The sequence below is a fragment of the Colias eurytheme genome, chromosome 20 (genome assembly GCF_061535395.1).
Source record: "Colias eurytheme isolate Ceu_HAF_F1 chromosome 20, ilColEury1 Martin Lab GWU primary, whole genome shotgun sequence".
Lineage (NCBI taxonomy): Eukaryota > Metazoa > Arthropoda > Insecta > Lepidoptera > Pieridae > Colias > Colias eurytheme.
This window is the reverse complement of record NC_142999.1, coordinates 6,089,793-6,106,461: the sequence shown is the minus strand read 5'-3', so window position 1 is coordinate 6,106,461 and position 16,669 is coordinate 6,089,793. Positions and strand designations below refer to the sequence as shown.

The 16,669-nt window shown below is 32.2% G+C and overlaps 1 protein-coding gene across 1 annotated transcript in view; it reads left to right on the top strand.

Moving 5' to 3' along the window:
• Positions 1-16,669, top strand: part of LOC149899712 (PAS domain-containing protein cky-1-like) — a 35,226-nt gene that overhangs the window by 13,729 nt on the left and 4,828 nt on the right. Inside the window, exon 2 of the mRNA XM_090114039.1 lies at positions 3,622-3,740. Within this exon, the coding sequence (XP_089970165.1) occupies positions 3,730-3,740 (11 nt within the window). The 5' untranslated portion in view covers positions 3,622-3,729. The remainder of the gene's footprint in view (positions 1-3,621; positions 3,741-16,669) is intronic.

Below are 16,669 nucleotides of genomic sequence, written 5' to 3'. Positions count from 1 at the left end.
AAGCTCCGCGCTTCATGTGTTGACTCTACATGGGAAGCTCCGCGCTTCATGTGTTGACTCTACATGGGAAGCTCCGCGCTTCATGTGTTGACTCTACATTGGAAGCTCCGCGCTTCATGTGTTGGTTCTATCTACATTGGAAGCTTCGCGCTTCATGTGTTTGCTCTATCTACATTGGAAGCTTCGCGCTTCATGTGTTGGCTCTATCTACATTGGAAGCTTCGCGCTTCATGTGTTTGCTCTAACTACATTGGAAGCTTCGCGCTTCATGTGTTGGCTCTATCTACATTGGAAGCTTCGCGCTTCATGTGTTTGCTCTATCTACATTGGAAGCTTCGCGCTTCATGTGTTGACTCTACATGGGAAGCTCCGCGCTTCATGTGTTGACTCTACATGGGAAGCTCCGCGCTTCATGTGTTGACTCTACATGGGAAGCTCCGCGCTTCATGTGTTGACTCTACATGGGAAGCTTCGCGCTTTGTGTAGGTTCTACGTTACAAACTTTGACGCAAAGTTGTGATCAGAGCTAAATAGGCTTAGAAATCGCGCGAGAACGCGCTTATTGTCAGAATGGCCGTGTCGGAGTATTGATTTATTCAGTTGGTATTAACGCCATCTATTGGTAAAGTTGTGAGTATTTTTAATATTGACGCAGTAAGACTTGAAGTTTTAACGAATGAATTTATGACAATGACAAGTGACAATGACATTTTCCTTGAGTCAGTAGTTTGGTAGGTTGGGGGGTGTCAGTTCGACCGACACTTGCCGCCCGACAGCCAACCGCGCCAGTTGTGCGCACTGATTCTTTTTATTATTTACGATCATGGCGGACGTTGAAATTGATCGCGAGGAATCTCCGAAAAATATATAAATAAATAATTATTTTTTATATTTTACAAATACTGAATGCAACCATAAAACATAAACTTATGACAGTCAAACACATGACTCCCAAACAATTCACACGTATTCATTATTTATTACTACCTACTGTTTTATGATTTGGTAACCGTAAAAGGAGTCTTGTTAGCACTTATGAAGACATTCCTCAGCTCTTAGTCTACTGGAGCCCCTCCCATCGCCATTTTTGGCGGTTTTTTCTGGACTGCCGATTGGCGATACGGTAATTACAATCTAAGTTATTAGCATACCATTTTTGGTTATACATACGAGGCTAAAATTTAGCCTTACATTTTTGGAGTTATACCTAAAGATAAAGTGCTATACCGTTCACGTTGGTTATAACTTATATGCAAATGTTATCAATTTTATGATATCGAGATAAAACATGTTTTTATATGTCTATGCTGGTGTTTTTGAAGTAAAACTTCTTTAGGCGCGACTAGGGAGTAACTCAGATTTTTTTTCTGACGGAAGTAACGCTTACTATAGTCTGCGTAGTTTCCGCCATTTAAAAATAATAATTCTGATTGGTTGTAAGTATATGTCATATACTACACGCTTCTTGACTTATACGCCAGCTAGTGGCAAATATCATAATCAATTAGGATTATTTATTTTCAAATTTTCAAACGGATCAATTGTGAATAGCAAAGTGAATGAAAAATTCAACAGTTTTAAAAACATTATTTTAAATTGCAAAATTTTTTGAAAATCTCTAAATATACTTGTTTATTTATTACTTTTAAAATAAGTAAATTAAAAATAAAAATAAACATGTTGCGGATTATAATCAATCTATTTTAAATATTGCTGAAGACAAAGTAGTATCCATAGCAACAGATATGTATATAGGTTGTCATTCAGTTGAACAAGAAGCATATGTACGCCAACAATTTCATAAAATGTCAGTTATTGATACAGGAGGATCGCCTTATGAAATCATATTAGTTCTTAACAAATTTTACATTAGATATTACAACCAATATTGATGTATCTGATGGCTTAGCCAACGGTTGTGTTGGAAAGTTAGTGTATATTGAACGTGATGACAGTGATAACATCATACGCTTATGGCTTGAGTTTCCTGGTAAGATAGGAGAGAAAATTAGGAAAAAAGCTGCCCATCATATTCAAACTCTAAACATTAGTAGAACAGCAGTCCCAATTTTACGAAGATCGTCATCTGTACCAATGAATAGAAATAAGACAATATTTGCAAAGAGAAATCACTTTCCATTAGTATCTGCTTGTGCGCTTACAATACATAAGTCTCAAGGTGGTACTTTTGATCAAATCGTTTATGAATACAATAAAAGTCACAGTCAGCAGCTGTTATATGTAGCATTATCACGAGTAACTGATATAAATGGATTGTTCATTGTCTCAAACACAAATTTTATCATGGAAGAAAGCGTCCAGGGGGAATAGTTGATTTACAGTGTGAATTTGAAAGACTTTCAAATTCTCGCCTAATAACACAACAGGAAGAATTATATAACCTTGTAAATGAGAGTAACATTACACTATTTTCCTTCAACTGCCAAAGTTTACGTGCTCATGTTTCTGATCTGAATGATAAAGTATTAAAAAGGTCCACATTGCTGTTATTTTCCGAAACTTGGATGAAAAATGACGAACAAATTCTTATTGAAAATTTTTATTGCGTTACCCAATACAAACGACCCAACTCAACTGCTGGTGGAGTAGCTGTATATCATTCATCTACAGATACACTGAACAATGTAACACCAATTCAAAATATTTCACCAACTATATTATCACAAATTTCCGATGAGGTTTCACAAATTGGTGACATCGCCTTGGTTCGATGTGTTAATACGAATGACCAACCTGTGATTATCGTTGTTATTTATATTTCTACAAATACTAGCCTGACAAATATCATAAAATTTATTCATCAGCAATTACTTCACTTCACAATTGAAGGTTCTCGACTTTTAAATAGTAATTATCATGAATTACCGATGATTCTAACTGGAGATTTTAATGTTAATTTTCGCTCTCAGGAATCTCAGCCGTTAATTGATTTTTTAGAAGAAAAATTTGATTTATCTATGAATACTTCTCGACTTCATTCAACAACGCGTTTCGGTACAACGATAGATGCTGTATTTTCAAGAAAAGTAGCAAATTTAGAGAGTAAAATTTATGTTTCACATTATAGTTACCACAAACCTATAATTTCGTACGTAAGAAATTATTATGACATTCAATTACCTGTTTCGAATGAATAATATTAATATAACATTTAAATAATCTTTGTAAAGCACATGAATAATAAATATAATTAAATTATAATATAATATTTATTTATTTAAGTTAATATTTAATCATTTCAGTGATATATGTCGTCAACGCCAAAGAAGTTTTACTTCAATCGCGCGTAAAGGTTACACGCACACACTTTTTATATGTTTTTTTTTGTAACAAAAGATTTTTAACAATTTAAACGAGGTTCCGGAGGTTCTTTATTGATAATAAATGTACAAAATGCTTAAGGTGCTGTTATTTTAATTAGTCTATAATAGAACTGTTTTTGTGATAGAGTAATAATTGGATGCAGCTTTATCTCTACTAGACACCCCAGTATCCTACCTAGTATAGTATAGTGTATAATATCCTTTACTAGATAATATGTATTATACAATACATTAATATCTTGGTATGTATGTACGTTAACAGTAACAATATTTTCAGGGTCCGGGTGGCGGTGCGTGCGGTCCGCGGCGTTAATGATGACAAGGAGCCGCGTGCGGGGGGACGCCATACAGAGCGTGCCACTGTCGCACTCACCACCTAGCCAACATGTTTACGAGGTTAGTTGCTTACTGAATTGGGGAGAATAGGGAGAATGAGTTTGGTTATGTTATGATATATACTTACATAGAAATCTAAATAACATTGCCTTGTTATTTAGATTTCTATGGATATATATAATATTAAATTGCCGTATAATAGGGGGAAACGGGAACATTAAGATTTAGAAATATACCTTTTGCAATTTAGAGCGTGCCACTGTCGCACTCACCACCTAGCCAACATGTTTACGAGGTTAGTTGTTTACTGAATTGGGGAGACTATTGCAAAATTAATTAATAATATTTCTTACATTTTCTTATTCATTATCAATTTTATGATTGTGGACTTATCATTTGTATCTTAAAGTGTGTTAAAGTTCTGTAATTAATGCTCATGAGCGATGGTTGTCGATAACCTCACTCAGGCAACTCACCAGCTCCATAGCCTGTAGTTGAAGGTGAAGTTATAAATGTGCATTTTAATATTCCATTTTATAACGATATTTCCAAATACGTTTTATAACGATACAAATACTAACATTCGTACTCATACCTATTGCAAATTGTACTCGAATGTTAACACGCAAGTGAGTGATGTGAGAGTCTTATATGCAAATGCAGCTATTTGCCGACCATGGATACGGTAAAAGTTTGTATACCGCACAACACAATATAATTTTTATTTTAAGTTCTATATCTGTTTCAACTAGAATACACCACGAACATGATACGTGACATGTACGTGACACTTAACTTACGATACGTCAAATGAGATTTTCGTGATCAAAACCATGGTTTCACCGTTAAGAAGTCCCGTGTGCGGTAATTAGCGTGTGTGACGATTTTCAAGGATATTATTTTTAGATATCATGATAATTTGAATCGTGCTATTACGATTTTTGAGGCTGTGTCGTCACAGTTTAATAATGAGTTATAGATGTCGTAGGATAATGCCTTCATCATGCTTTTATATTTTGCTAATATATGTAATTGTTATCACTTCAAGCAGTGGTGGCTCAGTAGTGGGGACCTCGGACTTCAAATCGATAAGGTTCGAGACTAGGCGAGCGTGCAGGAAATAAATTGGTTTTTCAATATTATCTGTGCATGTTATAACATCACCACTGCTCGAACGGTGAAGGAAAACATCGTGAGGAAATCGGCATGTCGAAGAATTAAAGTTCGACGACATCTACCAACCCGCTATTGGCCAGTATGGTGGAATAATGCCTGTATACCCTCATAGGAGGCTCGTGTCCCAGCAGTGGAAATGAATATGGGCTGATGATGATGATCACGTAAATGTTCTCAAATTTTTCTTTTGCACAAGCTACTGATAGGTAAACTATAACGAGATCAGAAATAATATAATGACTTCATTGATGAAAATTGAAATGGACAATTCATTTCATTATATTTTTATTCTCTGATATTTATTTTGTTAAAATAATTCTTTCTAGAGTCCTCTAGGTATCATTAAGGTTTTTTTCTAGGTTTTTTTTTATATTAACTAAAAATGATCTATAGTTCATGAGTATGATAATGTTTTCGTTTATATTTATAATTTGAAAGATGTAGAGTCGCCTAATTTTCTGCTAATTCATTTATCCATCCATATGTTGCTTAATTTATGGAAATAACTTGGACTAACATAACTATTTATATTATCTGTTAGTTTATTACAACGTCTACAGTAAACATATACGTATAATATTTACTTGTAACTGAAATAATTTAGTTTAAAATATGTTTCTTGTTTCGTATGGTATCGATTCCATATAGAAGGTACATTGAATGAAAAGTATGATCCCTTAGGCTCCTATACTTTTAGGCTATAAGCCTTATAGTTTAAGCTTTAAAAGTATAGAAGCTTTACTCAAATTTTCTTACCAAATCACATGAAAAACAGTTACACGAGCAGGTAATAACTACAATTTCGTCGGCCTATGTACATAGTTTCATTATTGCGCTAAATGTGCTAACAGTGACGTTCCGCAGCCGTACTAATATTGATCTGATGACGTAGCAAGTGTTAAATGTATATCAAAATGTGTTGTAACATGCATGTTTGTATTTTATATCGATTGTGTTGACAGGGGTTTATAATTTTCGGCAAATTACATAGTTATATGTAGCTGGTGGTAGAGAAAAGCTGAATTTTGCCAGATACATTTGATTCATGGGAAACTTTGGCAGTTCTTTAAAACTGTATGATATTATTGAGACGCAAGTTTATCACCACGTGTGTCTGATCGCATATCAAATAAGATTGTATTTTAAACCTAATTTCATTACGCTTAATGTAACTGCAATGTAGAATTTCTCAATTTAAAAAGCATGTGTAGGATGCATCGTTCTTTAATGGATCTACACCACAGGCGTAAACTTAAAAATAATATTTTTTTAAACGAATTTTTAATTTTGTCTTCTCAAAAATCGGCAAAAAACTCGACAATTATACTTTCAAAAGTTCACCAATTCACAAACTAATTCTCTCGCATTCTAATATGTGTCAAGTAAATCTTGACGAGCTTCAATATTAGTCGGACAGTTTCTACGTTCCTCGCATAACTTCTTTACCTTTTTTGTTCAAATCGCTCAAAATAACGTAATGCGCATACGACCATTACGTTTAGAACCTGCGACCACTGAAAGCTAAACTTTGATATACTATACATACAGTAATAAAATTTCCTGTCACTTGCTTAATACTTTATGGGAATTATAATGTGTCTTGAAACCATTGAGATAATATTAATATGGAGTCGATACCGCCTACACCACTTATGTTCCACTCAACATACGTCATGTGGCGTAACTGCACTCAGTCGCTTGCTCGCTCATTGGCGCGAACGTCACGCTCATTTTTTATTTGTTTTAAAGTGAAACGCATCAAATATGCCTACGTGTGTGTTACGATATTGCACAAATAATACAAATAATACGGAAAAGTGCAAAGGAATAACTTTTCAATCAGTAAGTAATTAGATAATAATTTTTAAAACTTAGTTAGAACAAAATTTTTGGCGGGCGACATTTTGCGTCATTTGTCATAGATTAAAAATTTAAGATATGACATTGGGCATGAAATAAGTGTTGTTAGTAATATTTGCTGGCGTATATTTTTATAGTATAAAATAATAATTTTACATATTTAGAAAAGCATAGACTGGTTGTTAATTGAAAAAAGGTGAAATCATGAAATATGAAAATCAATTACTTAATCACCAATTTTTTTTTGTTAATTGATTTTAATCAATTTTAATTGATATTGTATAAGCTACTGACTTGAACGTATAATTGAATTATTATTTATTTATCTGCACTAATATTATAAAGAGGAAAAATTTTGTTTGTTTGTTTGATTGTAATAAATAGGCTCATAAACTATTGGACCGATTTTGATGAAATTTGGCACAGACAATATTTAGACCCTGAGAAAAAACATAGGCTACTTTTTATTGCGAAATATGTACCACGGGCGAAGCCGGGGCGGACCGCTAGTTCAGAGATTAATATTTTTTCTATTCAAGGTTTCCATGTCTGGGTCGTGAAGAAAGGGAAAAATGGGTAAAATTTGTCCAAAACAACCGCAGTGAAGAAACCTGGTTACCATCCGATAGAACTAGCATCTGTTCATTGCATTTTCGCGATGAGGATAAATATACCACAAAAGCGGGAAGGCGTATTCTAAAGAAGTCTGCTGTTCCTTGTATTGATGTTAGTAATAATAATAAAATTTTACGGATTTGTATAACAAATAAAATATTATTTTAGCCATCACTAACATTATTATTATTATATTTATTTTAGCCGAAGGTGTGCTACAATAGTACTGGAACAATACAAGCAATTTCTGAGCCGGGAACATGTTCTGAGGATGATGAACTAAATATAAATAAACACAATTTTTACACGGCTTTTATTTTTTTTCTAAAAAAGGCTCAATTTGTAAGGAATGAAACTTCCCATAGCCCATATTGAACCTCCTCATCCTATATTATATGCCAGATATTGTTAGCCCCGCGTAGTAAAGTCAGTTTATATCTGAAATAAATATTAAGTAAGTACAAAGAAAATTTCAAGTCAACGTGCATGTAAGGAGTGGCACCCAATAAAATAGACAGAAAGAAACAAAGTGTCGCCTCTATAGCGGTGAGTCAGTGACATCGCATAATCTATGACTGTCTAGCCGTCATTCGCGCGCCCCGCGCCGCCATCTTGGCGCACAGATTTTGTTCGTGGTGTCTGCTCCATTATTAATATTATCTCAATGCTTGAAACTGAATTTAGATATGAGGGTAATGTTTTTGTAGCTCTACATATTATGTGAACGTAAGGTAGTTTTAACAATCATATAATAAGACACACGACTAAAACAAATAGGCAATGTAATAGTGTGTGTGTGTGTGTATGTTGTATCAACCAGCAGTATGGTAAAGGTGTGTAAATAAATTTATTTTACTTTTCCATAAGCAATTAATGTAGAGCCTTTTTTCATTCCCTCCATGACACACTTCATGACGATATATTTTTACAATAATAATATAAATCTTATGGTCTCTAGTGGAAAGCAGTCCTAAGTTGTTTAATGCTAGCTATTTATATTAGGCTGAGGATGACTTGCTCTTACAGTAAGTTGGGTAAAAAGTAAAAAGCACAACTATTTTACCGAAGCATTCCAAAATAATGTTGAACAAAATTCTTTATGCCTATTGGATATCAAAATAAAACAGTTTGGTACATTTTTAGGATTTAGAACATTGGTTTTTTTGTTATATTATACATAAATGAATTTATGTACGGCTACACGCTATTGTATACTTTATCAGTAAAGCTTAAATATAACAGAGATCATCCATCTACATTGCTTAAATTATTCAAGTAAAAAATAGTAAATTTATTGTACTGAATATTAAACCTATATATATACCTGATGTGATGTGAACCCTCTTTATTTAAAAAGTTATAGTAAAAAATGCTTACGTAAAAATACTATTTATAATAGGAAGAAAGAACTTATTTCAATCTCGATTGAAAAAACCTTTTATAGAACCAAGGTCAACACCCCAAAACAAAAATATCTATCTCACGATACACATCCTACTCAAACTAATTCACTTCACAAATTAAATCGAAACATTTCAGTAACTTTCAAAGCATCACTCAAACGTACATTTAACGCACAAATTGACTCTTGCGCATGTTAATGGATAAAACTTATTGATGCATCAATCACTAATCCGTTCTAATTGATTGATACATTTCCTTTCAATGCTTTTTGTTTCGAGATGCTATTAATGAGATGGCAGATAACTGATATAATCGAATTTAATGTTTTGTCGATTTGTTGTGAACCTTTGAAGCCGTTCGCACTTAACTTTGTTATGTCTGTCTTACGTGAAGTGTGATGTATCTATATTCTGCAGTACTTATATAAGTATAGAGAAAGCAACTGCTTTTCGTTGGTCTTACTAAGCTTCAAAAAGGTCGCTATGATTATAGTATTGTCTGGGTTAATATGCATTTCACCGCTTCCTTCAAAAGATGTATTATATTATGATGACTTACTGAAAATTGATTACATAAGTTGATATTATCAACTTATATATTCAATGAAATAATGATTCGAGTTGTGTTTGTATTTCTCCGTAAAGTAAGTTAATTGTCAAGGAAGTTTAAGATACTAGCTTATCAGTGTTTCTGTTTCCATTAATAAACAAGATTTATTGATAATTTCCAATTCATTACGAACTTTTTAAACTGTCTTCTGTTTCGTATGCTTTTGAACTAATTTCAGATATATTTCAAAATTGAAATATTTAGCTATATAATTAATAACAATTGTATTTATACTATGTTATGTGAAGTCCCATGTCCCCAATCGGGGTAAGGGGCATATGCATTATGCATACATCTGTTTCACTGATCGATTTTCTTTAGGGACAAGTAGGTGATCAGCGTTCTGTGTCCTGCCACACCGAGACATTTTTTTTTCTTCGTCTCCACCGGGAATCGAACCCAGGACCCCTCGGTTCTACGCTCACGCGTCAACCACTGTACCAAGGAGGCGGTCATACTATGTATTGAACATGTGATAAAACCAAACACCAAAAATATTTTAATTGAATCAACCATTAGCCATCAGCTTTGAACCTCTTAAATGTTTATTACACTTTAAACTTTCATTTAGAACACAAAACATTTGCGATATAGATTCAAACCTTCGACGATGGTATTAATTATTCATTTCATTGCATATTCCTAACAATATCGTTTACTGTCCACGTTTATTTATAGTTTTAACCTTGTGACATGGAAAATAAGGTGCTAGCCGCTCTCCCACCGTTTCAAATATAATTGTTGGTACATTTATCAACTGCGTATCGATTTATGTATCCGATCGCGTTATTTATAACGATTTTTATTTTCCTGAATTGATAATGCATGTAGTGCAAATAAATTAGCATTGATTTTATATTATCATGTAATGTTATATTTATGTGATTGTTGTAACTTGTAAACAACTATTTTCAGCTGAAAAATATTCGATTTCGAATCAAATTCTAATTTTGTTTCAATCTACGATATATTATTTGTAGTAAATAAACTTCTTCATAAAAATTGCCTTTGGATCAAACTAGGGTTTGTTTATTTAGAATTTAATTTTTCGTCATTCGAAAATAAAATATATAGACCTTTGACCTTTGATCCCAAGGTCAAAGCTGTATTTTAATATTCGATACATTCTTAATTAAAGTATGTAGGTATTACTTAGGTATAACAATAGTCCAACATCCAAAGGCAATTTTTATGAAGAATTTTATTTACTACAAAAAATATTTCGTAGTAATTGTAAGAATATTTTTATTGAAATTATCAATTAAATTAAACAACAATAAACATAACTAAACGAATCTTGTACGAGAAAATGTCGTTACAATACCCCCATATAGCTTTATGTACAGATCGTGTAGGAGAGCTATCTTAAATAATAGTTAGGATGATATCCAAAGAGATAAGACAGCATAAAATAAGTTTATCTACACCTGTAACGCTATAAAACATTGCTGTTAGGTAGGGTTACCATTTGTTAGACTTCAAAGTTTACACTAAATTAGGGAGTTTTGGGACACGGTAAAATATGAATTATGTTTTTTAGAAAGGAAATAAAGCCGAAAATAATGCGTATTTATTATTCACGAAAGAAATAGCTGTCTACGATTTAATTGATAAAGGTAAGCAAGATTTATTATTTATGCCTAAGATTAGTTCTTTATTAATTGAATCAATTTGTTTTTGTATTTAAAAATTGTATATAGAAATCGAAAATGCTCTTTGAGAAAAATATATAAAATATCCAATGGAATGATCCCCCTCATAAACAGTTAAATTGCACCAATAATTACGTACACCAAGAAAATATGTTGTTTCTTTCCTAAAAACATCCCAACTCTATTTTTTCGGGACTTTTCACTAACTCCTGGTAACCCTACAACAGAGCTAGTTCTACGATGCATTCCCACGAAGGAATAGTTCATAATAAATACATTGCTCCAATATCCGCGATCACATTAAATCAGCTTTATTCGAGTTGAAGGGATGTAGTGATAAATGTGTAAGTAGAGGTGTAAATGATACGTTAGAAGATTAATTCCGCTTGCTTATCTTAAAATGTTACGTATTGAGTATTGAATTAACAAATAACTTGTAATAAGTATTCTGTTTTTACAGTTGATCCATAAGCAATTAAATTAACGAATGGTCCCTGTTGGAGTTTAAATGGTTCAACTTTTATTATGCTATTTTAATGGCAAAATTACAAGTAAGACATAGGCGTTTATTGTAACATAATGTCCTAAATAAATAATAACTTTATTACACCTTTAAATTGTAAATACATTGAACCATTACGAATAATAGACAGAAATCGATAAAACGAGTAATAAAAAACATAGCAGGATATTATCCTTAGGCATTATAATTCAACTTTCATATTCTTTGTATTCCAAGTAATAAATCAGAATTAATGTTGACCTTTATCTCTTATTCCTGTCAAAGAAAAAAACTTGTTATTTTGCGGTTAAAATTAATGCTTAGAAAAGCAAAGCCTGATGCCAATGTCAATCATTTAAAGCGACTTATTCGTGCGTCGGTCTATTCGACTTTGGTCTTTAATGTGTAGTAATAAGTTCTAATTTACCTTGAATAGAAGTCTTTAGGCCTATACGTTATTAATTGCTTTTAAAAACATTATATTGACTTATGTAATTAAAGTAAAAGGAAAAAATAAGTGATGAATTGGCAACGTGCATATATTAAAGCCCTTGACACGTATTTAATATTTATTACAATAATTAGTGGTTGAGATTTCGATCTTATGGTTAAACCATGACTTGATGAAGGCTTTATACAAGGATGATCTTGAGTGGAATTATTTACTTCAACACAGAAGCTAGAAATAACCACTCTTTTAGACTAATCACTTAAGGTAGAGTGACTCTACTTCTTCCGTTTTCATTTAATCGTTTTACTTAGAGATGATTTTTGATTTTAATTATTTTAAAATTTCCTTTATTTTAATGCAAAAATAATACGATAATTCGACACAGTAATATGTAATATTACATAATATACACAGTACTGTACATGTACAGTAATATTACACGATACGTCTTTTCTAGTTTAGTGTTTAGTGATTGTTTTCATAGTAGTACAATAGTGTAAAAAAGAGTGGTAGTGAAATTGCTATTTATTTAAGAAAAAATATCAGATTACGGAAACACTTTTTTCACAATAGGAAAATTTATCATCACCAGTTAGCTTTCTATTTAAAAAATCTCCTAAAATATATTGAAAGAGAAAACATGGAACATTTTGTAACCGTTAAAAATAACAGGACTATTATCAGCAGAACATATTCACGAAACTGGATGTAAATCTAATTTGGTTACTTTACTACGAGGCTGATTCTAATCTTTTATATTTGTATTACCAAACAAATTGTCTAGTTAACAAAAAGAGCTACAATACCGATTACAAAAGGAAGCTTCAATTATACCTTTTATCATTTTAAGTATGTGAATTTATCAGTTGTTTATCCTTATTAAGATCCTGGTTCATTTAAGTTAATAATATTGGTATATTAAGAATCAGATACGGAGCTAATAAGTTAAATTTATCAATACTTTTTATTAGAGGTTACCTATTACAAATATCAGTTTTCCAATAGAATCGTTTAGATTCATTACAACTATAATTTTATAAGCAAAATGATGCTTATAAACGCTATTTTAATATATACGACGAATATAATATATTACATGTTTTGGGGCTCTACAATTTATGGAGAAGTAGCTCCGAGTCGTAATTGTGATATAATCTGAGATGTGAAACCCAAAGGATATTATGTAACAATCTCAAATGCTTGTTTACATGCATAACAAATACAAAATCATACGTCACGTGCCACTCATAATTACAATAACTATTTAATGATGCAATGCTCCGTAAAAAGGCTTCCTTCTCATCAATTCAAGGTCACCATGACTAATTGGAGCCAACAAAAAAGCTTACATGAATGATTCATTGATTGTTATCACTTAAGCTCATATTACGTTAGTATTCGAATTAATGCGTATTTGTAGGAAGGGAAAACCTTGTGAATATAATCTATTTACTAGGTGTTTACTGTGTTTTCATGTTTTATTCTTGAGTAACTACCCTGTCAATGTTATATGTGACAGTTGATTGGCTTTGACACAATGCTCCGTATTATATTTACAAAATTGCATCTCAAATGATTATTTGCATTTAAAATATTCGTGATTTTTTTAATCTACTTTTATTTTCACTATACTCTATTATTTAAATATACTGAATCAGTTGTAAATTTAAACAGAACAAATAATACTAACACAAAGCGCTCAACAAACGAAACGGCTATACCAAAAGAAACAAGGCAGGATACCAATAAAATTCAATTACAGCGATAACCCGTCTCACAGCGCTATACTTTAAATGTAACAGCAAATCAATGATACATAAATAAAACAATAACATTAAACAAAGGATTTATTTCAATTACAAGAAATGAGCGTGAAAAACAATTATAAAACGATCGGCAATACATATCTGAAGCGGGCACTAAACAACGCACGCCTGGACGGCAGAGCGTTCATTAGCTGACAGCTAATTTTAATCTCCGATTAAATACTAGACTTCTGTCAGTGGTTAATAATGAGGCGGTGGGGATAATAACTTGTTGATGACAGATTTGTAGCACGTATAGACTTAGCCACTCTGCTGATAACTCGAGAAGTATTTTTATAATTACGAGTAATAAGTGATGCTGATGAGGTGGTAACAGCATGAGTGTAAATTACGAGTGTTGATTATTTTTCTTGAACAAATTAAAAAACGATAGCACTCCTCTTGTAACTATCTCCTCTCTTTCTATTAAACCTCCACATTTCTAAATTATATCAAAATATTCGTCGTTTGGCGGTAGGATTTTAGTTTTTCGTTGCATTGAAAAACTTGATCGTTTGTAATGATGCGATAATTCTTCGAATGCACATTTTTTAGTCTTAAAAACAATACAATAGGTAACTAGCATTTTACGTAATATGATCGACTAATGAGCTAGGTTATTAGTGGTCTATTAACCTTCGTCTGTCAGGTGATGTCGGCTTTTTTGACCTGTGAACCCTCATGACCTTAGCCTGTAAGTACTTCACTCTAACCTTAAGGAGTCAATAAGTCTTGTCATATTAAAAAATTAGGAGAAAATAAAGCAATATATCTTTATAAATATTTTAAAAGTGTTCAAGATACAGTAGAGCTGTAATATTTCCTCCCTTTCGATCCTTGTTTATACAACGATAATCATCTTTTAGAATGGTATCTAATCTATCACTACACCCTGACCATCGACCACACAGGTTGTGTGGTCGATGACCCTGACCTACAAAAAACTATATTCCTTTTCCTAAACTGCATTTGTATCTTATGTTAAAAATTCAATAATCAAGAGGCTGGCGTAAGGTCGTCGCTCGCTTGCTCACAATGGTTCTCATTAGTACGCTATTTGCGTGCACTAATTATTGCGACACGACCAATGTCAAATGCCCTTTGTCAATATTATCCTGCTTTTTCTGCTTTTTCCTGCGCTTTCTTTGGCGGGGTTTTTAAACTGAGCGGATGGAACGGGCGCTAATTTTATTATATTCATTGAAGAGTTTGTTGTTTATAAAAGTGAAGTAAGTTGGATACGTTTAAAGGGATATAAAAACTAAAGAGGAGTAATTACTCCGTACGTAAAATATAGAATTCTATATTTTACGCTCTATATATTTTACAAGCTATAACGTAATTCGAACTAATTTTAAAATCTATTACAGATTTGTTAGAATTAAATTTGAGAGGTGGATCAGAACATATTTAAATCCTTTATTTTAAGTAACATACCTAATTATGATATAGGTAGTTAAAATTTAAAAACGAGTAGACCATATTTAAATACCAGCGCACCTTTTGATCGATCACTTTTTATACTATTTTAAATATTTCCAACCGCTTAATTTCTAAACAATTTTGTTCAATAATATTTCGAAAAGCAAGGAATTATTACGTAAGAAAACGTACATTTACAAGTTTTGCGTGTGATATAAAGAAAATTGTTCGCCTCGGGTTGCACTTAGCGCACTTTCATAACAATTGCAGCCAGACTCATAATCAGCTCTTTATAGAGGCTTGAACCTTATAATATACTGTAAAATGGATAGATGGGATTTTTATTGCGTCTAAACTATCATCATGGCGCTCATTGATTTTTTATGACTATTCTGTGAATAAATTTAAACCTAGTTGGTGTAAATTTATTGAAAATTGTTTTGAATGGATTTTGGTTTGCAAAAAACATGTTGTTAAATCATCTGAAATAGAATTTTTCATTTAGGTACCTATAATAGTATTACTTGTATTGTAATATTTCATATTGCATTTATTTTTGTCATAAGATTTACTTTTAATTTACTTTTATTATGGAATTTTCATCCATTCCGAAGAATATTTTAATGTTCGATTAGAACTCTACCTATTCAACTTCTATAAATATTTCCTTAAATTACAACATTTTTCTCTCAATTTATTAAACTAAACATAACATAATAGCGAGCAATAGCCGCCATATCAATTTCCATACTATTAAAATTTATAGACCGTTCAAAGATAGAGGAATGGTCCATACGAATAGAAGTAATGTGAGGCCGTGTTAGGTTCAAAGATACCCTGTTGCGGTTTATATACACTACCATGATGTAGTGTATGGTGCTTGGGAGAAGCAGAACCGTGTTATTGTTCAGTTTTATGTAATGAAAAGTGTTTTACTTCAGGAACTACTACTTACACTTGATGGAAAGTTGAATGTTCGAAATCAATAGACAGATGAAGAAGTGAAATTGAACTTTAAAATTTAAATCGAATCTTTAATCTAGATATAGCATTGGGCAATATCTATTCAATTTTTCCATTTGCTAAAATATTCTAATGAAATAAAAGATGGAGTGAAATTTTCCCCTCCAAATTTTTTTGACGAATTATCATATGTAAATCACCTTAATTTTATTAGGACTTTAACAAAGTTACCTACTATTGTTGCAACAAAATTACTAGAAGGGTATCTAACTAGTCATAGAAGTCAGAAGTGGCTTTGTAAATTTGAGTTAAATTCGATCGTAAACAATATAAAATAAATATCCTCCTTGTCAATGTGTTTCCTATTTTGATAAATTCATTCGCTTATCAAATGTACACGCTAAACACCCTCACAACTTGGACCAACCACGAGGCGATATTGGAAAATTGTCTAAATTATTGAGTACCCGTACCAACGTGCGGCGTGGGAAAACAGGTGGGGTTTTCACGTGAAATTACATGCTGTGTGT